The sequence below is a fragment of the Falco peregrinus genome, chromosome 5 (assembly GCF_023634155.1).
Source record: "Falco peregrinus isolate bFalPer1 chromosome 5, bFalPer1.pri, whole genome shotgun sequence".
Taxonomy (NCBI): domain Eukaryota; kingdom Metazoa; phylum Chordata; class Aves; order Falconiformes; family Falconidae; genus Falco; species Falco peregrinus.
The window spans coordinates 88,120,269-88,146,920 of NC_073725.1; the positions used below are offsets into that span (position 1 = coordinate 88,120,269).

The window sequence follows — 26,652 nt, forward strand, 5'->3', positions numbered from 1 at the left end:
AAGAAATGGGAGACTCCTATGTTTAAGTGTCAATCTAGGCATGGGGAATGAACTTCTGATGCTCTTAGAAATTTCCAGCGCACCCTCAAGCCTAAGTCACTGGATTGGTCAGGCCAGCGCTTTTTACCTGCCCATCACCTCCTCAAACATCCATTTTGTAATGACTTTGAATTTTACTCCGCAGCAAACATGCAGCAAGCATCCCCAGCTCTGAGAGCAATAAAAACCCCAGGCTGAATGTCACCATTCAGCATTAGCTGTTGCAAGGGGAGCTGCTTCCAGGCGCTGCGGAGGGGTCTCTGAGGCTCACATCATGGCTCGCACCTACTGAACGCAATAGATCTACAGCACGTTGTTTCTGCAAACATTAGTAAAAGCTACCTTGATTTTGCAAAGCTTATAAAAAGCAAACGTAAGTACAGCCAAAAGAGAACAGGTTTAAAATCTACATATTTTGGCTGCCCGTCTCCTTGGTGCAGTTGCCAGGCGGGTGTGGGGACCCCCGGCCACCCAGGGCTCCCGCAGCCCCCACGCAAGGAGAGACATCTCCACACAGACACCCCCAGCTCCTGGTCCTGCCAGGGACAGTGCACCCACAGGATGTCACCCTGCGGCAGGGAGCCACAGCTGGCGCGGTACACTGGGAGAGGAGGGAGGAGAGAGGGAAGAGCTTGGTGATGTTCCCCAAGCCTGTGACTGGAACCCATCCTGCCGGGTGCACAGATCCCATCACACGCTCCCATGAGCCAGAGATGCTTTGCTGTGATTTTTAGTTTTGCTATTTTGGGTGATTTACAATATCATTGCATACAGATGTTTCAAAGATTAATCCAGGGATCAGTGAAGGCACTGTAAGCTTTGATATTAAACACCAAGAAAGCAAAGTGAAGCACTCACGTCCCACCTCACCTTTTTTCCCCTTTTTTCCCCCAAAGCGTGTGCCTTTGGAGAGGAAACCCTACCTCAACATGCAGAAGAGGCAAAGCCAAAACACATCTATTTTTCAAGGACGAATTAGGATTAAGGCTTGAAATTTGCATTGTCACTGGAGGAAGGAGGAAAGGGGAAAGCAAGTCTCCTCTGAAAGTTATTCTGCAGCTTTGGCGCGGAGTGTAATAAAGTCATTTTGCCAGCAGTTTTGTAAATGAGCGCAGAGAAAATGGTGTCCAGTTACAGACGCTCTGGCAAGATAGCTCTTGGCAGATACTGCAAACAGCAAATTTGCTTTGGGACTCTGTTCTTCAGACTTTGTTAATGTTCTTGAGCTTCATTAATTGTCATCACATTTATTTTCCTCGTGTTAAAACATTTTCCACAGCGCTGCCCTGCAAGCAAGTCCTGAGCGCGTTCCTCAAGCCAGGGCAGCTGAACTGCCCTAATCCAAACCCTTTCCTTCCAGTTAGGGTCCAGTCTGAAAATCTTGCACCAGTTCATCTGAACTGGTGAGACCAAACTGCAACTCAGTTTATATAAGAAAAAAAACAAAACAAAAAACAACACAAATATAACTATTATAATGACTGTATTTAAAAAAAAAAAAAAAGACCACTCCATGCAACATATAATTTTGTTGCTATCATAATTAAGAGGTATTTACAAGGGTTCACCAACCAGAAAACAGAATTTGCTACTGTAAAATTCCTACGTGCTGTACAGAATAAAATGAACTCTGTCTAAAACCACGCAGTCTGACCTTGCAAACCCTTACTCATGTGAGCAGTCTCAATGAAATCCTGTGAAATGCTTGGGATTACAGGCATGGAAATACACTTCTTGAAGTAAAAAAAGAATTTTTTTTTAAATCTCACAATAAGACACCATTTAAGTACCAGGAAAGGGAGCAAGGGGGAAAAAAAACAAACCACACCAAAAACAAAAAAAAACCAAAACAACCAAAACCCAAGACATTAGGACAACAAAAAACCTTGGTCAAAATATTTTATTCTGAATAGCCTGTCTCCTTCAAAGCTGTTCTCCACATTAATTTTCATCACAGAAATAGGCTCAAACAAAAAGAAAACATAACACGTACTTGATAAAAAGCAATTTTTAATTTTATCAAATTGATCTGTACAAAAGTTAGCATTGCTTAGTCAGAAGCTAGTGAAGAGAACAGATAAGTAACAGCCAAAGTCTTTCAAACTTTATACAGAAAAATAGATTGCATAAAAATGAGTTTTCTGTATTTTCCCCCACCCCCACGTCCCCAAAAGGAAATATGCAAAAAATATTTTTTAGAAAAAGAGTAGGAAACGTAGAAAAGGTAAAAAGATGATAACCTCTGAAATGTGATTTTAGATTTACAAAGTTTTTAAAGGCACAAGTTACGATAAAATAGATGGTTATTATATGCTCAGCATACAATGGAAGAAGTAGAAATATATCAATGAAATATTAGTCTAAAACTAAGTACCTAAAAATTTTTTAAGTGGAGAAGGTTTTAGTTTCACAGCTTGATGGATGATATCTGGTCCCTAGAAGCCAAAATTAAAGCAGAAGTTGATAATTTCTCATTAAATTACATCTTCCTATAAAGTAGTCCTGGTTCTGAAAGTGTACAAAGACTCTGCAATGCCTTAAACCCAATTTTAACGCCCAAAAGCAGGCAGCCAGAAAAAAATGCCTGCTCCTTTTTGCAATCATTTTAGCCTCCCAATTTAATTAGCAACTTTCCCCCCCCACTTGTTATTTCACATTCCCGTTTGAGTTTCCTGTTGGTGACCAGGTCTGCGATGGGCAGATTTGTTCAGTCCCTCTCTCAAACACGACTGCTGCAGCGGCTCAAAATGAAAAAAACCCAAAAACCAACAAAAATCTATAGACTCGTAACACCATTTTATTGTATCATCTCCACTATTTTTATGCTCCCTCCCCCATCTTTAAAAATCTTTTAAAATTCTACTTTTTGCACAAAATTACTTCATTAATTAAAAGACAAAATAATACAGAACATAAATACATATTTAACAGATTTAAAAAAAAAAACCAAAAACACTTTAAGCTTAAAAAAAAAAACAAAACCAAAAATGTTAATTACAGCCAAACCTTGCTTAGAAGAACTCTTGACTAAAAAAACAAACACTTCAGACATTTAATTGGTTGGTCCCACCAGACTCGTTTGTTCCCACAAGATTGTTACACGGAATAGCCGTGTTTTCTGGTTTCATCCGTGTTGGTCCGAGTGAGTTCTTGCCCTCAAGGTTGGTCCGTTCCTCACATTGCAATAGACCCTTAAAGTCTCAAACAGCTTTATTTTCTTCTCCCCCCCCCGTCCCACCCCCCTGCTCCGCTTTTGCACTTGTCAGCTTCCACGACGAGTAAGTTCAGTTCAGTCCTCACAGAGGAGTCAAATGGTTTTGTCCTTCATTTATTCAAAAGGAATCGCCGGTCCTTTGTTTTTTTGTTTGTGGGTGGGGTTTTTTTCGTCTGTTTTATTTTTTAATTATTTTTTAATTTTTTTTTTAAATTGTATTAATTAAAGAAAAATAGAGCTCTGTCCTTTTGGAGAGTTTTGAAGCAAGGGGACATCCAGTCGCAACGAGCAGAGTTCCCAGTGGCTCAGGAGGCACTTCGGAAACTATCGCGGCACTCCACGCTCTTCGTCTTCATTCCTTCATTAGTGCATATGTTGGGGAAGCCCTCGGGGGCTCCACGCATCCTTTAAGGCCTTGTCAGGGTTGTATAGACCGGCTGGTCCCAGTTAGCGGTGGGGCTGTGGGCCGGCGGGATGGACAAGCCGTTGAGGATGGGCGTCGCATAGGGACGGCGGGAGGAGTGGAAATAGGGATACTGGTAAATGCTGGAGGGGTAGCCAGGGTAGGGGTTGTAGTAGTTGGAGCTCTGGAGGTCCGTGTAGTCGCATTGGGAGCTGGAGAAGGAGGCGGCGGCCGTAGCGGTGGAGGCGGGTGGTGGCACAAGCCTGGGCACTGTAGGAGCCGTAGTCTGAGTGCGCAGGGGAGCCGTGGGACTGGTCGCTGTAGTGGCTGGGGCTCAGCTGCTCCGTTTTGATGTGGGGCCTCTGCTGGCCCGAGTCAGCGGACGATGGTGACGCCGAGGCCGGGCTTTTGTGAGTCCAGACCTGGTTGGTCCCACCAGTGCCTGTGGCCGAGTGGGAGTAGGACGCGCCATAGGAGCCGGCGGCAGCACTGGGGCCATGGTCGGCCGGCATGGCAGCATGGCCATTGAGCGGCAGGTACTGGTCGAACTCGTGTACGTCGAAGGTCTCCATGTTGTTGATGACCTCGCTGCTCAGCTCCGAGATGTCCACGTTGCTGAAGTCGATGTTCTGGCGGCCGCTCTCCACGAGGCGGCGGCCCTCGTGCTTCAGCTCCTGCTTGCTGCCATGGTGGAGGTCAGTTTTGGGGGTGGTGGGTGGGGTGGGTGGCCCATGGGTCTGCCCTGGGGATGAAGGGACAGCAAGGCTTTAACAAGAACAGCCACAAAACACCCAACTCCTTCAAGGACAACTAAGGGAATATACTTTTCTCCCTCCTCTTATTGCAAGAGGGGAAGGGGGATTTTAATCTATGGCCCTGTGTTGGAGGTGGCTGATGTCCCCCTGCGACCATGCCAGGGACCATGTCCTTGGCTGGGGTAACCACTGGCATGGGTGATGGCTCGCAGGGGGGAGGAGAAGCAAGGAAGCGCACAGCGCCCATCAGAATTGCCCTGGGCCACGACAGGACACCCCCAGCTGCACAAACTCCCCCTTGCCTGGGAAGCAGAACCAGGGGTGGGTTCGGAGGGACCCACTCAGCCTCTCCCCACTGGGAAGCCTGGAGCCTGCTCGGCTCTCCCGGAGGCAGAGAAGCTGTCCCGGCAGAGCGGGCTGGGATCCCCAGCCAGGCTGGGCGAGAGCACAGACGCGTCTGAAGCTGCAGGACGTTCGCAATCCTCCTGGAATCTGTCAACACGCGCCCTGTGCCAATTCGCAGCGCAGCCGAGAAGTGGGGAGCTTCGGGGGGGAAGCTGCATCTCCAGGACCCGCTCCCCCAGGCATCCTTCGTGTGGCCAACAGATTATTAACCCTTGTTAGCTCACAATTAAATCTCCCCACTCCCGGGCCAGCTGGGATCCCTGTGCTTTGGGGATTTCCTATCGCACAGTCGGCTCTATAAGCATTTACTAAAGAAAACCATGGCCACGTTCACAACCTGGTGCAAAACCACAGCTCTTGGGCAATGACTCCTGCTTTCGGATAGTCCCAATCCCACTGATACTCATCCCAGCGGCAAACGAGCCCGTGCCCGCCAGCAGGCTCATGTCCCAAACCAACGCACCCGGGACCCGTTTTTTTTTGCCCGCAGGGGCCCTTTACCTGTGTGATCACTGTGATGGTGGGAATCGGCCATGCCGCCCATCCCACTGTCCGCCTTGTAGATCTGCGTGCCTGCATGGTGGCTGAGTTCAGCTCCAGAGTCGGAGTCACTCTGCCCAGCTTTTACACTTTTCCTCCTCCGTGGCTGGTATTTATAATCCGGGTGATCCTTTTTGTGCTGGACCCTGAGCCGCTCAGCTTCTTCCACAAAGGGACGTTTCTCATTTTCACTTAACAGACTGGTTTGGGATGGATTTATTATGAAAAAAAAAAAAAAAAAAAAAGAGAGAAAAAGTATCCAAAATTACTATCTTTTCCTTAGAAGTTTTCAGCCTATTTTCAGAGCCACACATCCCCATTTCCCATACACTGATTTGAGCAAATTAATTACAGAACAAATTTGCTGGGGGGGGGGGGGGGGGGGGGGGGGGGGAAGCTAAACTATGTTGTGAAAATGTATTAAAATACCAACTACAGAGGTGCAAAAAAACCCCAACCACTACAGATAACAATAACTGGGCAAAACAAAATCCCCCTGCCCCATTTTAAATGCCTTTGCCAAATATTATTCCTACATTTGTCCTACAAATGCCACCCCCTCACCGCGACAAACAACGCTGCTCATTTCCAGCTTTGTTTAGGGCTTACAAAGAAACCACAAAGGCAACAGCAATGGGATTATTTCTCTCAAAACTCTCCCCCGACCAGACCTCTCTTTGCAAACTCTTGGAGAGCCTCAAACCGCAGCAGGAGCATCACTGGCCCAAGCAGGCAGGAAAGATGCAAGTTTGGTACAGCCAGACACGACCAAATATCCCACACGGTAAAAGGTGGCTTGTCCCAGAGCCTTGGAAAGCAGAGCGCACTCAGATGTCGCCCAGAAAAAAGAAAGTTTGCATCGGTGGGCAGCACTCAGCATGCAAGCACACAGATAAGAAGGCAAATTAGAAAGCAGATGGAAATAACTGCTAAGGATTGGCTTGTTTGGTTTTGTAGCTTGTTAAGAGACAAGCCAGCCAGCCAAGGAAAAAAAAAGAAACTTTTAGAAAAACCCATTGTAAAAGAAGCGATTTTAAAAAGTCTGAGTCTCCTGGGGACATGGGAAGCCCTGGCCGGGAGAGGAAAGGGCCCAGGCAGCACATCTGGGTGATGGAGCAGGGAAAACCCACGCGCAAGGGAGCGCTGGGACAGGACCCATCGGCTGCACCCGTGGGTGCCCAGGCCCCTGTGTGGGGAATTTCTTTATTTTTCTTTTCAGAGCAGACACCAGCATGTCCTTTGCAGCATGCTGACACACTCCGGGGGATTTCTGCACTTCGGCTTCAAATGCTGCAAGAATCCCCCGTAGGCACAGGCGGCCGAAAAAATAAATAACCTTTAAAAAAAAAAAATGAAAAAGGAGAGATTTCAAGCAGCGATAGGAGGGGGAGCGCAGCGCAAGGCAAAGCACCGGTCGCCCCCCGGGGATGGGGGGTCCGTGCGCGCCCCCACGCCCCCAGCCCGGCGCGGCGCGGGGGATGCGCGGCCCGTGGACTCACCGCCAGAGCTTGCCCAGGGTCTTGCTGAGCTCGGCGTTGTGCAGATGCGGGTACTGGTCGGCCAGCTTCCTGCGGGCGGCCTGCGCCCACACCATGAAGGCGTTCATGGGCCGCTTGACGTGCGGCTTGGCCTTCAGCGATCCGTTGCCGCGGACGGGCATGGGCACCAGGCTCCAGTCGTAGCCCTTCAGCACCTGCGAGACGGCGTCGCGGATGCAGGCGGGGAAGCGCTCGTCCACCTCGGCCGCGTCCACCTTGGCACCCAGCGCGGCGGCGCCGGGGGGGCGCGGGGCGGGCGCGGGGGCGCAGCCCAGACCCTCGGAGCCGGCGGGGGACAGCGGCGAGTCCGAGTCCGAGTCCACGTGGGACATGGAGCTGGTGGTGCCCGCGGGGCTGCACGGAGCCTCCAGCGCTTTGTCGTGCTCCTCGGTCATGTTGAGCATTGGTGGCCACGGGAGAGGCGGCTGGGGGGAAAGGGGGCGAGGGGCAGAGCCGTCCCGAGGGCGAGGAGGTGCCCGGGCGGAGCGGCGGCGGCCACGCACCCCCTCCGCGGGCGCCCGAACAACGAGAAAAAAAATAATAAAAAAAAATAATCTAGAAGAATAAAAATAAAAGACACAAACGCGCAAAAAAATCAGGCGAAAAAAACCCCAACAATAACAGAAAAAAATTAAAAGCCACCCAAAACCAGTCCTGCTGCCGTGCGGCGCCCCGCTCCGCGCCCGGCCCGCGCCGCGCTCCTCGTCCAGTGCGAGCCCCGGCCCCTGGCAACAAGTTACTTTAAGGGGAGGGCAGGCGGCTCCTCCTCCGGTGCCGCTCCCCATTGGCGGAGCGGGAATTCATTTACATAAGGGGCGGGGTGTCCCACTGCCCGCCCGTCGCCGCTGCGCTCCGCCGGCCGGACCCGCTGCTGTCGGGAGGTCCCGCTGCCCCGCGGGCTGCTGCGGGCCGGGGCTGGTGGCTGCGGGCTCCTCGCTCGCCTTTACCGCTGTGAATTGCCTGGGGGTTTCACCTACTGATGGGGACACTCCTCTCACTCCCGACGGTGTTCTGTACCCCTGGTGTGCGGAGAGAGCCCCCCATCTTAGCGGGAGGGGAGCCGGTGCGGGACGGCCCGGCGCTCGGCGGTGGGATGCCCAGCCCCGGTTCCCAGCCCCGCGGGACGGCCCGGCGCTCGGCGGTGGGATGCCCAGCCCCGGTTCCCAGCCCCGCGGGACGGCCCGGCGCTCGGCGGTGGGATGCCCAGCCCCGGTTCCCAGCCCCGCGGGACGGCCCGGCGCTCGGCGGTGGGATGCCCAGCCCCGGTTCCCAGCCCCGCGGGACGGCCCGGCGCTCGGCGGTGGGATGCCCAGCCCCGGTTCCCAGCCCCGCGGGACGGCCCGGCGCTCGGCGGTGGGATGCCCAGCCCCGGTTCCCAGCCCCGCGGGACGGCCCGGCGCTCGGCGGTGGGATGCCCAGCCCCGGTTCCCAGCCCCGCGGGACGGCCCGGCGCTCGGCGGTGGGATGCCCAGCCCGGTTCCCAGCCCCGCGGCGCGTTAAAGCAGCGCCGGGACGGGGCGGCGGCAGCAGCCGTCTCCTAGGGCTCCGATGCGGCGGGATGCACCGAGCCGTCCGTGCCCCGGGGACAGCTGTTTCCGTTGTAAGCCCCATTTACCGAGGGGGGTTCCTGGGGTGGTCGGTGCGTGGCAAGAAGCACCGGTGCGTCCCGGTTGCGAGCGGGGCCGGAGCTGCCCGTGTGCCGGTGCAGCCCTCCGGTAGCCGAGCCCCGGACCGCCGTGCGCTCCCCGCACCCCCGAGCGCATCGCTTTTCCCCGCTTTCTTCAACGGGCAAATAAAGGCGGAAAGCGGCGAATTGCTGGGAAGAACCGAAACGAGCCCCTCGCCTCTCCCCGCACCTTCTCACGGCCGTCGGGCCCCGGGCCCCTCCCCGGGAGGGCAGAGCCGGGGCTGCCCCGGCCACGTCCCGCCCGGCGCCGGCGGCTCCGCAGCGCCCGGAGGAGGATGCGGCACCTCGGGGTGAGCCTTTGGGGTGGGGGACTGGAGGGGGTTACCCCCAGAATCTCCCCCATTAACCCCGGCTGCGGGAAACCCCCGGTGCCGGCCGAGCGCCCCGGGCCCCTCAGCAAAAAAACCACCCTTCTTAAAAGCTCTCCCTGCTCGACCCAGAGAGCTGCCCCTCTCCAAGCGAGCCCTCGAGCCCTGGTTTTGCAGCGTTTATTTGGAGCATTTGATTCTAATTATCTGCGGAATCCAGCCTTCTAATTGCGACTGGGGAAAAAAAAAAAAAAGTAACTCCCCAAATTCCAGCTTTATCCACTGCTTCCCCCCTCAGCCCTGCTACCCCCTCGGGAAAAGAGGGTCAAGTACAAGATTTACAGGGGGTGAAAACAGAAATTGTGTGAGTGCTTCAAGTATTCCAGCATTTAAAAAGTAACAGGAACGGGGTGGTTTTGAGAGCATTTTGTTTAATTACTGCAATGTATAATCACCTTGAAATAAAGCGTACACTTTGAATTTAAATGTAATGCTGTTTAAATGTGCATGAATACCTGTCTGCCTTCTATATGAAAAAGAATATATTCTGTTAAAGTGCCAAGCAGGATCTTATTTTCTTTAAAAATTCACTCCTTATTAGTAATTTCTCAAGATTTCAGCTTTCAGTTTGCAGAGTCACAAAGTGAGTTACCTTTGGACAACGTTTTTTAAAAGACAATTTTACAAAGTGTCTTTAAAAAAATATATTGTCTTTGAAGCTCAGGGCATACTGTATGTGTTGAACTTGCAAGCAAGAAACAGCTGAACTTTTTTTTTCCAGGGCCCAATCTAAAGCTTAATGAGATTGTAGAAGGGTTTCTGTTGCCCTGGGCTTCAGACCCCCTTGGACACTTGGCAAAACTTTTTTTCCTCTCTCATGTGACACAATTTTCATACATTTCTGTAATGTCTGTCTCTTTGTGTTCTCATAGCTCTTTAATAAGTTTAGCTTACAATTTACCAGACTTGCAGAATTTCAGTATTTCATCTGTTTTAGAGGTGGCTGAGTCAAAGCAATAATCAATATTTTTAGTCCATCTTTTCAAAGACAGCCTCTCCTGCGGAGTACCTTCCTTGGAAGGTTTGAACCTCATTGCATGACTGAGGCTGGGAAGGGATTTGTAGGGCAAGCCCATGGAGGGAGGAATGAAAACAAGAGCCCCGGTTTTCTGATCCTGCCTTCAACTACAAGTCAAGTTTCTGCAAAATAAGCCCCCAAGGACAGCAGGAATCACGCGCTGGTTTTCTTCCCCCTTGCATGCTACTGCCTTTCAGGGCTCCCCAGCCCTGCCTGAGGCAGGGAATTGCATTTCCCAGCCCACACTTCAATTCCTTTTTGTCCAATGCAGGTGAAAGGAGAACAACTTTCCATAGTTGCTTCCTCTTGCTCCAGAGATGTGCATGGGGAAGGAGGAGTGCCTGGAACCAGAGCAGGGTATACGTCCTGCTGCACTTGTGGTTTTGTGATCTTGCACAAACCATTTCATGTCTTTGAGTGTCAGTTCTCAGCCGAGCTGGTAGAGGGAAAGCATTGCCCAGCCTCACGGACCGACCCGAGCTGAGATGACACAGGGAGAGGAGGGAGCTGGAGCACCCAGGAAACTTCAGTAGCTCCAGTTTCCTGAGATGTTCAGTCATCCATGAAATGGAATGAGATTACACTGGGACAACAAGGAAGTTCAAGTGGTGTCATTTGTCTTATGGGGTCTCATATTCAAATTTTGTATAGCAAAGTACCACTGACGTGCAGAGATGAGCAAATGATGGAGCTGCAGGGCAAGTCTTGTGGTGGTCCCACGTGATGAATCATCAAGACCTGGCCTAATGCTTCTCTGCCTTGACCCAGCCTGCTGCAGGGCAGGCCCTGACATTGGAAATTCCCGGAAAAAAGTGCATATCTGGGAGGGAAGAACAGAGATTCCTGTTGCCCAATGGAACCTTAAAGAGTGCACCCAAGCAGGGTACGTTTAGAGAGGGTTTGGTGGAAGAGAGCTGGTGGTTTCTGGCAGAGAGTGGGCACAGCAGAGGTCCACCAGCTGCCTGTCAATATTGGTAATATTGCTTCATTTTCTTTAAAGTCTGACAAGGTCTCTAATAAAGTTCCTGGCCAGCTAACACCAGCGTCTCTGGGGATCAGGCACTAAATACAAGGTCTGCATGCTTGGTTCCATCACATCATCACCTGGGAACGCTCAGAATCCCCAGAGGATGGAGGTGGCTTGGCCTCTCATCCCGGTTCTTCTCTGCTGTACCTATTTATTTAGCAGGAATAACTGTAAGCATGCATACTGGTGTCAGAGCCCCACTAATACCGGTAAGGAGAAATTTCATCTTCAGTTGAAGACTGGGAAGGCACTTTCAGAGCATGTGGGAATCACTGCATGTGATGGGATATGCTCTGCATTATGCACATGTACTGCGCTCCTTCCCCGGCTGGGAGGAGGCCCAGCCCAAAGGTGGGCTCTATCGCTTAATCTGATCAAGTGGTAAAGTCACCATTTTTCAAAAACTGGCTACCTTTGAACTGCGAGTGGATTTTACATGGGAATTTCAAAGAGCAAATAGAAAGAGCCTTACGGGGGAAGAAAAAACAGTCCCTGATCAGATAAGAGTAACCTATGTGTTGTGTTAAAATAAGCCTCTGACATCTGCAGGATTAATGCTCTGCCCAGAGGATACAGCAGTTCAGTGGCAGCTCAGAGCTTGCTGTGAAACAACATTCAATCCTTTTCAGGAAAGCTCTGATATCTGAAAAGGAGAAAAAAAATAAAAGAAAAAAAATGTGGTAAATTTCAACTAATTTCAATTAAAATAGCAGCAGCAGAGTGAAAAGCTTTGCTCTCAAGGAGAACTGTAGTGATGGGTCCAGTCCTACATTGTGTGTTTGTGAAGGCTCCAGCACACAACTGGTGCTTAGTTTTAAGGCTAAATTTATATGGCTCAGCTGCTTGCAGGCCAGTTCAGGTCCAAAATCTGTCTTCTGTACCATGAAGCAAGCCTCACTGCTCTGAACAATTCAGGAGGAAAAGGGACAGAACCTTTCTGCAAATTTTAATTAACACTTGGGGTATTTAGTCCTTGGCACTTCCACAGCTCCCACCACTGCATTCAAAATTCTTGTTTTCACCTGCACAGCAGGAGTGAAAAATTACTGTGTGCTGTCATGAAATCACTGTGTGCACCCACCACAGCAAGAACAACTTTTTATTTCGCTGCCTCATCCAAAGCCCATCATTAGAGGTCTTTCCATGGACTGTGAAGAGCTGGGGACGTGAGGCTCCCACTGCCATGAGTGGATGTAAACTTGCACCCCTTGCACAGCTGCTGCAGTCTGCTGAGAACAGGAGGGAAAGACAGAGGCTTAAATATTAGGTTAATACTAGTTTTTACTCTGTTAATGGAGTGCTTAGCTCCAGCATTCCTGCTTTTTCTGGACAGGAATAGTTTGGCAGCAGAAGAGCGGACCATAGAGGACATCCCAGGGAAGGGGTTGAGTCACCATCCCTGGGGGTGTTTAAAAGACACATAGATGTGGTGCTTAGGGATGCAGTTTAGTGGTGGGCTTAGCAGTGCTGGGTTAAAGGGTGGGCTCGATCTTAAAGGTCTTTTTCCAACCTAAACAATTCTGTGATTCTATCTGCCCCAGCAGCTCTTTTCCAACACATGAACATTCACCTGGCGTTGATACAAGAAACTCCGCACACCTGCGCCGGGCAGGACTCCACTGACCTCTCTCCTGCTTGAAATGCAAGTGGAGAGGAGTGCATGGGATTCCTAAGCATTTTTCTTATCATCATGGCAGTAGATATCAGAGAAAAGGGATATTTATTTTCAGAAAGCTTTGACTTAAATGTGAGCCAAAGGCAGTGAGGGCTTCATGAAAATCTTTACATGTTACATTGGGCCTGGTGTGGAATTTCTGCTAAAATAAAAGCACCCTTACTAAAAAGTGCTTTTATGATTATTAGTTCTTTAATATCCCAGTGGAAAAATTTAACTAGTGGCTTGTTCTGCATTTTTATCTTGCAGCTTTCCCAGCCTGAATTTGCATGCTGTGGTGCTGGCAGCCAAGGACCCGGAGGTGAAAGCGATTACAAACCCAAAAGGGACAGCCTTCTCTTTTGGTTTCAGAAAACATGCATGTGTAAAGACCAGACCCAGTGGGAAGGAAAAGATATGTCAGTCTGTTACTTCTGTTCAAATATTCTAAGATACCAGCAACAAAACAAAATTCGCTTTTGCAGGATCAACAACACACGTGTATGCACTACATGTTTAAAGGCCAGGTTAGACACCAGCAAGAGATCTCTTCTTTCCTCCTGCATGGCACAAGCTGGGCGGCATCTTTTCAGAATAACACTGAAGCACAATTTTATTAATTATGATTACTGTGATTATTAGTTGTTTGTCCTGTGGTACTGCTTAGGAATCCCTGGTGTGAATCAGTACCCCTTCGTTATAGATGCTGTAAAAACAGAAGAAAAAAAGGTAATTCTTCCTCTGAAAATCTTTTTCAGCCTTAATCCTGCTAACCCTGGAGTTAAAGATCAGATTTCCACAGGGAAAGATCAAGGATTTTAATGCAAAAAATATTACCACTGAAAAATCTTAACTAGTAGAAGGAGGCTCCCAGATTCTTTGAGAGATCCCCATCTCTCATCTAACAAATGCAGCTGAATGCTCAGAGGGATTGTGGGTAACTGCATTGCACATAATTGAATGTATGTTTTCTTTAGAGGAGTCCCCAAATGTTAATGCTGCTTTACAAAATAGTTATTTCTGTGCACATTCACTTTCTCTGTTTTATTTAAACGCAATTCCTGGCAGCCAGAGGGGCGAAAGACTAGACCTGAATGAACACAGAGTAATTTAGGGTGCCAGGGACAGCAGGGTTGAGGTGCTGGTGGGGACAGCTGCTGGGTGCTGTGACAGTAAATGCTTGTTTCTCTGTCACTTTTGCAGCTGTTTGGAACACAGCGAAATAGGGTCGGGTGGGGGGACGTGGCGGCACGCATTTTGTTGAATGAAGATCAGCATCAATGATGCCTTAGCGCCTGCCTGCCGGCCTGACATTTATGAATCGCTTTCCCTTTGAGACTTGAAGGCTCAGAGCCTTGCTCTTAAATACCTCGTTTGCATTACTTGCTTGGGTTTTACATTGTTTTCGTTTCTGATACCTTGCTTTGAAAAGAAGGAATGCAAGGGAAAGTTGCAACATGAAAATAAAAGCTGACAGTAAATGGGTAAGCGAGCAGAAAACCCACCACAGATGAGTCCACACAGAGCTGTGTCCCAGCAGGAACTCAGAGCAGAGAGGAGCTCATTTGATGCTCTAATCTGCTGCTTTATCACACATTTTGCTTTACAGCTTGAACCATCTTCCAGTAAAGCTGAAGGAAATGCTCCCATTGCCTTTTATGGAGTTGGATCAGTCCTTTAGAGTAACAGCATTTTTTCTGTCATTTGATGGCTTTAATTTAACTTAAAACTTTGCAGCTCGTATTGTTGAAAGGTGCTACTAACACATGACGTCGGCCGAGCTCGGGTCGGCTGAGTTTGGTGTTGGTTCTGCCACCGTCCCAGCCTGGGCGTCGGGCAGATCTCAGAGCGACCTTCAGTGACGAAAACCAACCCGGTTCCGCGTTCCCTTCCCAGCTCCAATTATTCCTTTTTTTTTGGTTTGTTTGCTAATTCTTCAGCCTAACCCCTCCGTTTTCCCTCAGTAATTTCCTCAACTATCCAGTTTGTTTTACAGATATTTCCATTTCATGTGGAATTGACTATAAAAATTTCATAAAGACCCCACAAAAGAAACCATTTGCTTACATCTATTTAACTTTATCTAGCCAAACCTCGGGGCTAATTCGAAGGGATAGCGAAACTGCAGTATACCAGAGGCTTTTAACAATTAGCTTATTTTTCTTTCCCTAGATAATGCACCATTATGTAGGGTTTTTTTCTAAGGAGAACAATGCGAGTAGCAGTGATGGGAAACTGGAAAACAAAAGAGGCATTTAGAAGGGAGCGCTTTGCAGTCATAAAAGCGTTGAATAATGTTACACCTGATAACAGATACTTTCTCAGAGAGCGCAGAACGCTTTAGCAAGGTGCTGTTTACTTAAGCAGGATATACGGCGCACGTCTAAACTCTTCGGTGGCCGCCGAGCCCGCTTTATTGAGGTGGTTTTTCAAAAAACCAGTGTTTATGGACTCAATGTGGAGCCAGTCGTGGGATGGCTAGTCTGCGTGAAGCAGAAATCATGGCAACACCAGAAGCAGCAAATGGTGGGAGTCTGAGGAATTTAAGCTAAAGTTTTCCCTGAGGGATGGAGTGCTGTGGGGGCTGCAGCCAGGCCGCAGGAACCCTCCTGGGGCGGGAGAGGGGCGCAGGGCTCCGCAGCCAACTCCTTCCGTTTGCTTTTTAATCGATTTTTATTTAAATTCCGCCTCTTCTCGCCGTTTTTCAAGGGTCGCACGTTAGGCCCGAGGCCTGCAAACGCCATTCCTCCACAGCCCGCGCGCCCCGGCCCCCCCGGCGGCCGCCGCTGGCCCCTCAGCGCGGCCGGCACCCACCCGCCCTGCCGGGCCGGGCCGGGGCAGCCGGGGGGGGCGGGCCGGCCGCACGCATGCTCGCTGCGGGACCCGACATGGCGGCGCCCAGCGCGGCGCTGAGGCAGAGGCGGGCGGCGGCGGGCGGCGGCGCCCCCGAGACCCCGGAGCGGGCTGTGGCGAGGCCGGCGGGCAGCGGGGCCGGGCTGCCGCCGCCGCCGGGTACCTTCTGGCTGACCCGCATCGTGCTGCTGCGATCCATAGCCCTGCTTTACTGTGAGTCTCCGGGCGCTGCCCCGCGCCTCTGCGCTGCCTGGGGAGCGGGGGGGCCCGGCCCGGCGGAGCCCCGGGCTGCTGGGGGCCATCGGGGGCCGCCGGGCTCGTCCCCACGCAGAGCCCTGAGAAGCCCAGGGGCTGCCCCATCCCTCACGGCCTCACGCTGCCCATCCTCAGGACCCCAGGCGGGACCCCTGCCGCGGGGAAGGGGGGACCCCCGGCGCTCGCCCTCCGGGGGGGTGCGTGGCGGTGGTGCGAGGCCCCGCCGTGGGGGGACAGGGGGCCCGTGGCCGCCTCAGCTGCTCGGCGGTGGGTTTGTGTTTGGGGGCTGGTGGGCCGCAGGGTGCCGGGCCCCATCCTGCAGGGGCGCAGCAGTTGCGCGGAGGAGCCCTGGCACCTTTTCCCAAAGTGCCGCATAACTTGGGTGTTGGGGTATGTGTTTGCGGATGCAGAGCTCGAGGGGACAGCTGGGATGTGAAATGGGAAGAGCCTCGTGTTTCCAGCTCTCTCTGTGCTGGTGGGACGGGGACCCTGTGGCTGATGGATTTGGGGGTGGTGGTGGTGGAGCTTCCACGGTGGTGGAGCTGGATGGGGAGTTTGCTCCCACCAGGAGGCTGGTGCCTGTCGGCAGGGCTGGCCAGCCTTTTTCATCCAAGTAGACTGAGCTAACTGTGCCCCAGAGGAGCTCACTGTCTTACGCAGAAGCAGGTCTTCAGCTTCACCTGGGAGATGACATCCTTGTGTGCCAACACTACCAGTTGGACCCTAGAATCGCCATGACCTTAAGACAGGTGATGGGGAAACTAGTTCCCAACCTTGGCTGTGCTCGTTTGGTTCCCGCTTTGGCAAGTGCCACTGCGAGCCGTGCTCGGAGCCCACTGGTGCTCCACTTCAAAAATATTCACAGTGAAACCTAAACTGACATGTAACACGCTACGTTACAAATTCTAAACTTGCCCCAGATTTGTCCACAAAATCGTTAGAATTTGTAGGCTGCCAGCCTGCTTAGATTATTTTGCATCAAAACCATGCAGAAGCTGTAGTTTTGTATGTGTTTGACACGTGCTCTGTTTCTAGTTTGGTTTCAGCTCTCGGTGAAATGCGGGGTTATGACTCTTTCAGTCAAAATGAAAGCGATTCTGATATTCCCCCGTGTGTAAATCCAGACTGCTGAGTTTCCCGTAGCTCGGTTTGCAGTTTCCTTATGAAAAACTGATTAGCGTTCTCTGCTGTGTGTTCGGTGGAGGCCGCTGCTTTCTGATCGTGGATTTGGGGTTATAAATATGCCATGTCTGGGACCAAATGCTGTTCTGTAGGGTGGTAGTGTGTTCCATGGGAAGGGAGCAGGCAGTGTCTGGAGGGTTAGGAGTTGGGAAGGGGGTGATGAGGCAGAGGAGGGCAAAGAGTGAGTCCAGCATATAATGTATGGGACCTTCAGGTGAGTGGGAGATCTGATTGGAGATGATGAGAGCAGTAGGAGGTGAGGAGCAAGTGTCTGATTGGGGTCAGGTGAGTTACAGCATGGACATGATTGAAACCTACAGGCTGCAGGGAGAAAGGGAGAATGAGGATGCATAAGCCAGAGGATGAAGCTGAGATTGCAGGTTGGTGAGTGAAAGCAGGATGACAGGATGACAGAAAAGAGGGAGAACTGGACTCTGCACCCTTCCAGATAGGAGAGTGGAATGAGAATACATGGATGTGACAGAAGCGGGGAGAAGACCTTGAAAAGCTGCTGCAGTCCAGAGTGAGGAAACCTTTTTGAGAGAGGCAGCCTCAGAGGAAGGCTTTTGGGTACCAGAGCTGGAAGGAACAGGGTAGGAGGATGGTTCTGTCCTTTGTAATGGAAGAGGTGCAAGAGAGGAAAAGTTTACCTGCTCGTTGTGCACCTTCTGCTTGGTTGCCGTCAGGTGACAGTGATTTCTGCCCTTGAGTAACAGCCAAACAACCCAAAGCCAGAAACCTGGGCCAGGTTTGAGACAGGTCAAATTCCAGCTTCGGGCTACCACTTGCAGCGGTGTCAGGGCTCCAGCTCTGATCTGAACTCAGGGGAGATGCTGTGCAGGCTGCAGCCCAAGCATTTGTGGGGTGGAAACTGATTGGTGTGTCTGAGATGGAGAGGTTGTGAACAGGCAGATTTCCCTGTCAAAGGCTGCAAAACCATGACACGGCTGTTGGGATGGGATGCTCTTGAAGGAAGGTGGTTGCCTTTTGATCTATTCTGAGAGTCTGGGTTCAGAAACAGCAGAGAACAGTTTAAAGCCTATGTGCCAAGCTGCTCTTCCAAGCTCTTTTCTGAAGATGGAACCATTTACTCTGACAGATTATTTTTTTCCCAGACATGGCGATTCTGCACACGCCGAGTCTCAGACTTGCTGAGGAAATGGTTGATGCAGTTGTGACAGATTGACATTCTTCAGTTGTGGGATGTTTTTCCCTCTTCTTTCATTTCACCCTTTTAAATGTAACCCTTTCATTCCTGCCATATTAAGCAACAGATCCTTTGCGGGGGGATCTTGTGTAAAAGTATCAGGGAAGCAGTCACACCCTGGTGATTGTAGCTCCTGCCTGTTAGTGCAGCTGTGTGAGCTGAGAGCTTGTTCTCCCTCCTGGGTGGAAAGGGAGGGGTGGGAGAGTAAAGGACCCTATGGATGGGGTGGAGAGAAGCATGGATTTAGGGTGTACAGTGATGCTGAGGTGGGGGGCAGAATCACTAAGCATGATCTGGGGCCCTGTCACCTCCTTCCTGCCCCCTGCTCCACTTGAGTGACTGTTTCATTGCCTGAGGTGAGCTGGGGAGATGCTTTCCCTTTGGATCTTCTCGGGCAGAAGGACAACAGGCAGAGCAAGGCAGGTGTGAAGTGTCCTGTGTGCCCTGCCTTCCCCCCCACCCCCTTTGGTTGTAACAGCTCTCCTGTTCTGTTTTTTGAAGGGGGTTTCCAGAAGCAGCCAGAGCCTGGGAAGTCCCTGGCAAAGCAGCTGTTGTCTGAGAGGCAGGTTAGAGATGCGAAGGTGGGAAAGGGTGGGATGATTTGTGGAGGTCAGTGACCAAACCCACCAGCTGCTGGCAGGAATGGGAGGGAAGGGGAAAGTGCCAAGCTGAAAATACTCAGTGAGGTTTGCTCTTTGCAGCAGGGCTGTGCCAGTGGGGCCCTCCCAGCTGAGCACTCAGGTAAATGAAACACCTGTCTGCGCAATTTGGGTTTTAATAGTAGCTAGCACTGTGCACTTGTAGATTCTGTGACGCCTATGTTCTTATAAGCGACAGCCCTCAGAGATATTTTTGGATCTGGGACCTCATTCTCTGCTTGACCAAGTAAGTGTGAGCAGACCAAGTGGTAAAACCCTTCTAGAGGAGGGTAGTGTGAAGTAACACAGGATCCAACCCTGGACACTGAGGAAGGGAACACTCGTGCAGGTCTTATCCTGTGCTCTGCTGCCCACACCCCTCTCTCTGTTTCTGTGGAGGCATTATCATAAGCTACTGGTGTGCCACTTGAAGAGACTTGTCTCACAGGCTTCCACCATTTCAGCCTGTACCTCAGTGGCTCCCTGCAGTCTCTAACACAATAATTCAAGGGGCAGGAAGGTTTGGAGAAATGCAGTTTTGAGATTTGAAGGTTTTCTGTCCTGGTCTGGCGCTGTGTATTTGTTCTTTATGGCAGGGATTAACATTTTGTCAACGCAGAAGGTCTTGTTGGAAGCGGTGTTACAGGTAGATAGCTGGTCCCAAAGCTCTTGACAGCAAATGTGCTTTATTTGCTCCCTTCACCCTCCTTCTAAATCATAGTTAAGTGTCCTTTTCAGATGATTACTATCATCAGATTCCAGATGTAAAAGTTTAAGTAATTAGATACCACCCTTCCAAATTTCAGCCAGGCTCTGTAGAGTGCTTTGAAATAAAAGCTATTATTTAAATCAAGTTTATCTTCCTTCTCCTTATGTATTGTTTAATAGTAGTAGTATTTTCTTTCCCAGAGCTAGAGCTACGGGAGGTTCATGCTACTTCTTCCTAATTCTGAAATCTAAAGCCTTCTTGGGGGGGGGGGGGGGGGTTGGCTTCCTGTAGGTTCCTGCCTCTCCCTGGTGTCCTTCCTCCTCTCTTTCTCTCTGCCATCTCCCCTGCTTTCCCCTTTCTTTTTCCTCAGTTACATTAGAAGGCTCCTGGTAGCTTTCAGCTTGCCTAGTCAGGATTATAGTACATCTTCTGATGCTTTTTCTGCACTGAAAGGTTTTATTTCAGCGCAGTGCTTGTTAGCAAGGCTGTACAGCAACAGCAGTACTTTAGCACTGTGTCCTCTTAGTAAGCTACGTGCCCTCCGGTTAACTCTGCACGAAAGAGCCATGTGAGACAGAACTGCGTTTGGTCCCGAACAAAGCACTTTCACTGTGGGAAGATAAGTTCATAGCAAGCAGTGATAGTTTAAGGGAAATGGTAAAAGAACCGAGGAGGAATCTTATCTCCCAGTTTGCTGCATGTCCAGAGCAGAGGGATCTCAGGTCATCCTCCAGCTGCAGGCTGAACTGCCCACTGGTGTGCTTTTGAACAACCTGGGTCCTACAGGGAAGCTTTTCAGCAGTGCCACAGCCCAGCCTTTCTATTTGCTTTCATGTTATTTCAAACAAAGAGGCAATGGGGAGATAAGCACTTAAAAAGCCCCCAAAGCAACAACCCTAAAGTCTTGAGCTTTGCTGTGGATGGCAGTAAAACAAAAAAGTGGTAAGAACAGACTGCTTTGTTGTGTGTTTATTTGTGGCTGTAAGGTTGCACGATGAAAAGGGGGTGCTTGGTTTCACCTTGGCTCTTTGCTCAGTGCTATGGTGTTGTTTCTTCTGTGTTGCAAAACTTTGCAGGGGAATTTATCAATTGAAAACTTAGTTGATTCATTTCTCTGATAATAATGAAAATACCATGAATATTCTCCCCCTTCTTCTTTTCAGTAGTACAGCCTCAGCTTGCCAGCATCCAACATAGGGCCTTTTTGAACGCCGTGTTGGGTCAAAGGTGCACTTGATATATAGCTCCAGGCAGAATTTTTGTGTGTGTGCAAAATGTAGTTTGGTTTTCATGCAAAGCTCTTTGCTCTTGGTTCATTTCTTCTTGTGGTTTGGGCTTTAAGTAAAAGTTAAGACTTCTTTTAATGGGGGGAGAGAGAAAGCCATATGACCGGAAAGTTTTGGATTTCATGTCTTAAAATCTTTACAGAGCATGAAGAATGGGATTCTCTCATTCTCCTACCATGACAGGCTGAGCCTGGACCAAGGGAAAGGAACTGGGGTGACAGGGCAATATGGGTAGACCAAATAATTTCAGATGGGTGACTCTTGTGTTGCACGCTTGGGTTGTGTTTATTGGTAGCATGTGGGTTTGAACAAGGAACGCGTTCAGTTTGGGAGGAGAGAGGCGGCTGGGAGGGGAAGAAGGTGGAGGGGGGGGAAGTTAATGGAAAAGTACAGTAAAGCACCTTCTGAGGTGAGAATAAGTAGTGAAGGTCTATTAGCAGTTGATGACAATTTACATGTCTTACTTATGTAAAGATCAGCTCGCAGCAGGTAGAGGAGCATGCTCCCATGTGAGCTGTCAAAGGCTCCGTCTGCCTCCTGAGTGGGAGGGAGCACCAGAGTCACAGGAGGCTCAGTTTTTTCAATCCACAAAGGAGCAAATAGTCTGAAGAATGGCAGAGTGCTTCAGGTGGAGCAGGGGAGACTGGCAGGGGCTGAAAACACCCAAATTCAAGAAGAACTTCAAAAAAGTCCAGGCAGTCGCAGGGGTGACGGACAGAGTGATGGGGTTTTATGCTGGGTCTGGAGACTTGGAGGTGTGCAGAGCTGTGCAGGGAGCTGCAGGGCATGTCCCAGGGTTAGGAGCCCAGCTGTGGCCTCACATCATTCCATCTGCAATGCTGGAAAGGATAGCTGCAGGCAAACATCGGCTTCTGCGTCCTGCTCAGCAAAGCATATTCTGAACTCTGAAAAAGTGCCTTTCTCAGTTATGTTCTCATTTGGTAAGTTGGTACCAGAAAGTGAGAGTCACTCTGTGGGGTCTGGCCTGCTTAAGGGGGCTGGAAGGAGAGGGTGACTCCGGATCAGGCCCTGCATCATCTCACTCTATCCTGGGGGAATCTGCTGTGGACTCCTCAGTGCAGTGCATGCCTGAGCTGGAGGTAACTCAGGAGCTGGTGGGGGCAAGTTGCTTGGTGCGCAGGAATGCAAGTGTTTGCTGTTCTTGGTGGAAAAATAAATCCTGAACTGACAGGAGATGCTGATGAATGCATTGCCCAAAGTTTGCAAATCCCAGAGTCAGGTTTGCTGAGGAGGAAGGCAACTTCTGAGCAGGATGTAGAGTCGTGCAGCTCAGTTGGTGGCAGAGACGCTGCCCACTTGCCTGGCTAACAGCAGTGCCCAGTGGCTGCCCACTCAGACTCTCTTTTGCCATTTCAGCATCCCTGTGGGTAGGACCCTTCTCTCTTTTCTGCCAGAGATAGGAACATCTCTGGGCTGGCATGAGCCTTGCGGACACCCAAGGGCACAGCTTTACAGAAGCATTTGGAGAGGCTAAGGCAGATGCAGTGCCGTTGCTTGGGCAGACTCCATCCCTGCCTTGGGCCCCGTGGCATGGTTGAATGAAGCATGCTGTGTAGGTTGGCTCCCCCCAGCATAGGCTGACTTACTAACTGGTTCATGTAATGGAACTGCTTTGCCACTATCTTGCCAGGAGGAAGGTACAGGACAAACAAGAGGAGCTGTTAACCTTGCCCCATGCTCTGGCAGTGCAGCGAGCATGCCAGCCAGTGCCCGAGGTGGAAGCAAACTTGTTTGACCATGTTTACCTGGAGGGAGTGGGAAGATGTAGAGTGGAAAAACCCCAAATACAAGGCCAAAGGGAGCCAGGTTTCAGAATAGGGGTTAAGGAAGAAGAAGAAAAACACAGGCTTTGGGGGGCAAAAACGTCTCCCCCCATCAAACTAAGCAAAGGTCAAAGGGAAGGTTCGTGGAGGAGGGAGCAGGGTCTGTGTTACAGTCAATTTAAGGATACCGTTTCTTGAGAGAGGTTCAGGGAGAGGAAGCAATGACAAGCTGATAAATAACTTCCCTTTTTTTCCCCTGGATCTGTGCATCTCCTGTGTTGCTGAAATCCTTTGCAGAATCTGTCTTTAGTTGCTGGTAACACAGGAACTGCTGCCTACAGGGTGAAGCTTCCTGAAGGCTTAGCTGGTGCCTTGGGAGGGTAGATCTGGATGATTTGGGGGGGGGGGGCTGAGAAGTGGGTGCTGCCTTAGGGATGTGCCCTTCAAAGGTGCTCCAAAAGATGCTGGAGGTGAGTGGAGAGGGAGCATGGCGTGGTGGAGACGGCAGCTCAGCTTGGGCAGTGTCCAGGAGGGGGAGCTGGGTCCAGGATGGAGCAGCACATCTCGGGAAGGCTGCCCAGTGTGAGCGAGCGATCACCAGCGCTTGGACTGGCCCCCATGGCCTGAGAGGGTGCTGGATCCAAACCTAGGTGAAACGGTCAGGATTTCTTTGGGTTAGATGAGTTCTTCATAAAGCAGGGCTGTTGCCGGTGGGATTTAGTTGTGAAATGGTAATGGGTGAAATATCAGCAGTGCAGCGTCTTGTGAGAGATTGATGTTCCGGGAGAAAACCACTTTGGAGCCCAAACTGGGAAATCTTTAGATGTTCAGTTCATGCCAGCCTATAATGCAGTCCTTGCTGCTTTCAGACTTAAAAAGGCTGTGCAGTATTTTGTACATACAATGTGTACTTTTCTGCAATTGCTATAGTTTGTTTCTCCTAATTTACCCTTTCCTTGTTTATCTTGCATACTGTGCAGGGGTCTAATTTAGATTTTTTTAGAAAAAAAAAACCTGCTTAGCAGTTACGGGTTGGGGCAGCAATTTCTATAGCATTTAGAGGTGAATTTGATTAGCACTTTTGGAAAACTGTGCAGCAAATTGCAGTGCTAATCAAGGGAAATCAAGCCATGGAGTTTTAAGGCAGAGTTGCTTTTTGTTTTTTGGGTTTTTTTAAACCAAAAATGAAGGTATTAAGTTGTCTGAGGCTCCCAAGCATTATATTTCTGCCAGTTTCACGTGTCAGGCTTTCTGATTACACAGTTGTGCTGATCCGAGCGTTGGTAGAAAAATATGACTACTCTAAAATATAAAACACTTAATTTGCAGTCCAAAACTGATTCTTTAGTGTTGTGATCAGTTTTTCTCTTGTCCCCTCCCTCCCCCATCCATAACTGAGTAAATATTCTGCATGTCTTTTATTAGTTTGTAAAATCCTTCGCTGTACAAAAGACAAATGGGAAGAGATGCAGCCAATTAAACCCCCAACTTTATTGTGTTAGTGCTGTGATTCAGGGTCTGTTGAAATCAATGGGAACCCCTCCCAGTGACCTCCGATTCGCATTGGATTGTGAGGTTTAGTGGTTTTTCAAATAAGAGCAAAATACACAGCGTGTGCAAAGAGATGGAGTAAGTGTTAAGTGGATTAACTGAAATCCACTGGAGACCTTTGTATGTGTCTGGGGGGAATGGGACATTTATTTCTATTCCCTGGGGCTGCAGACATTTGATTGCTAGTCAAACTTCAAAGAAATGGGAATCCGGGCCTGAACTGGGGTATAGTTTCACACAGACTTTCCACCAGCATTCCCAGTGAGAGACACCAACCAGATGAACACCAGAATTCTTGTTTGCAGAATGACAGTATTCAGATAAGGAAGGAAACAGATTTGATCATTAACCAGGGAGGACTGGGGGGAAACAAACTGGCCTTTTGCAAGACCTCTGGTGTTGCTGTGTGTGACGTGGCTGGTGTTTGGATAATGTTTGAAAGATGGGTAAGTTAGCTGCTGGGAGCAAAAGGGATGGAGCCTAATCAGGAAATGTTGGCCTTCATAATTTTTTTTTTCTGAGAAAAGGAGATTACTGCAGTTACGAACTGCAAACTGGTAACTGGAGGAGATTCCTAAAATATGAGATAATCCCTAGAAACTGACCAACTTTCTCTGTAGAACATCAAATTCTAGGTCTGTAATCTGTAATTAAATTGCTTATGTGCTGTTAAAAAAAGCATCTGGCTGTTCTAAGATTGTCCAGTGTAAGAGCATAGACACTATAAATGAGAGAGCTATAGTGACATATAAAAAGTAGCAATTTAGAGGACAGGAAAATATTAAGACTTTATATTTCCAACATACCAGGATGTGAGAGGATCCAGAAGGCCAACTCATAGCATAACTGCTGTCTTTTGCAGTTGCAGTGGATAACCGTTAACCATCACGCTGCCAAAAGAATTCAGGTGTCCTTTGAATGCCTCTTTAATAGTGTGTGAGTTAGCTGTCTTGTTATCAATATTTTGAAATATTAAGTGTTTTCAATATATGGATAAACTTCCAGTGCTTGATAGACGCACAGATAGTGTTTATGTGAAAATGAAGCCAAAGCGTAACCTTGCAGGCACAGTTTGCTGTCAGTCTATGTGGGTTATTTATACTGGGAGCAGCAGACATTGTAAATCACCATCAATAACAAAATCCATGCTGGAGCTGTAGTCTATTGACACTGCAAAATGTTTTGTGAAACTGAAATACCAAGGGTCAGAAAGTACAACTGTGTCTTTGCTGCTGCAGAGCTGAAGGCAGTTGTATGTGCTCTTCTGGCTGCTTCAGCCATGCTCCACGGTATCTGTGCGGGAGCTGAGGGCTTCCCGGTGTCCCCTTTCCAAATGCTTTTTGTAGAAAGGATATTCTGTCCGAAAGCCTTGAAATTAATGTGTTACTTTCCCTCGTGCTCCGCAGTGCAATTAAGCTGTTTTCCTCATCTGCATTAGGAGATGAATAGCTGATGTGACTAACCTAGGGTCACGCAGAGTCTGGCAGAGCTGGGCTGCGCCTTCTGTTTCAGCATTGGGTCAGGGCTCTCTGTTACAGGGAGCTTTTCCCAGAAGTGCATTGTTGAGTGTGCCTGAAGCAAGTGGCATGTCCCTTACAGCTGTTGAGGAGAAAATTATCTTAAAACAGACTCTGTGCCATTTCCTGGTGTGAAGGCAGAGACCGTATTTATAGAATTCCTCTGCCTTCTGCATCATGGTTAATAGAAATGACTGTGTTGTATTTTAATGAAGATGAGGGCTTGTGAATAAATTCCTTTCTGAGGCATGAATATACTTCTGTAACTCTGAACTCAAAATACGTAACTTCTGCCTGGATGATTTCTAATACTGTTTCCCCTCTCCTTGTTTTCCTCTAGTTGTGGCATTCCTGGTGGCGTATCATCAAAACAAGCAGCTAATAGGGGAGAAGGGGCTGCTCCCTTCTAAACTGTACCTGCAGAATGTCAAAAAGTATTTCAAAGGGAAGATAAACCTGGATGCTCTGAGCTATGCGCCAACAATCATCTGGTTTCTGGATTGGTCAGACATGGACAGCACCTTGGACTACCTCTCCCTCTTTGGCCTGGCAACTTCAGCCTTTGTATTGATAACTGGATGTGCAAACATGGTCCTCATGTCTGCCCTGTGGGTTCTCTACCTCTCGTTGGTCAATGTTGGACAGATCTGGTAGGTTAACAATCTCCCTATTTTGTTTTTCTCTGTAATCTCTTGCTGTTCATTGTACACATTGACTTTCTGTCACCATTTGAGGTTGGTACTCTGGTAAGGAGCGATGTAAGAATGTGAGAAGGAAAGCATTTGGCAGAAATGAAGTATGGGCATGCCCCAGCTCTCTCTTTTACCTGGTATATCTGCCCTGATTTCTTTTGTCCTCTCTGAGAGGCAAATTGGCTGCATAACATGCCATGCTACACACGGTCCCTGCTGTGGAGTACTTTCCCTCATGGCTGTCGCAAGGGAATCCCCCTAATAATTACCTTTGAGATAGTTTCTCAATTTTCAGTTCTATCCAGAAGAGAGCTGAAACACTCAAGATAA

The 26,652-nt window shown here is 49.5% G+C and overlaps 2 protein-coding genes across 4 annotated transcripts in view; one reads left to right on the plus strand and one right to left on the minus strand.

Annotated features, from left to right (window-relative positions):
* Positions 1–2,032: 2,032 nt before the first annotated feature.
* Positions 2,033–7,596, minus strand: SOX8 (SRY-box transcription factor 8). The gene is given in 4 exon segments (XM_005229023.3): positions 2,033–3,903; positions 3,905–4,398; positions 5,318–5,556; positions 6,856–7,596. Coding segments are annotated over 4 exon segments (1,419 nt in total). The 5' UTR covers positions 7,299–7,596; the 3' UTR covers positions 2,033–3,660.
* A 7,930-nt stretch (positions 7,597–15,526) lies between these two features.
* The window catches only part of LMF1 (lipase maturation factor 1), a 206,330-nt gene continuing 195,204 nt past the window's right edge, over positions 15,527–26,652 (plus strand). The window contains exons 1-2 of one of the 3 annotated variants that reach the window (XM_055806794.1): positions 15,527–15,714; positions 25,971–26,280. In XM_055806794.1, the coding sequence (XP_055662769.1) occupies positions 15,537–15,714; positions 25,971–26,280 (488 nt within the window). In that variant the 5' untranslated portion in view covers positions 15,527–15,536. Of the gene's footprint in view, positions 15,715–25,970; positions 26,281–26,652 lie in introns of those variants that run through there. The other 2 variants (XM_027780255.2, XM_055806793.1) reach the window with 2 other exon arrangements.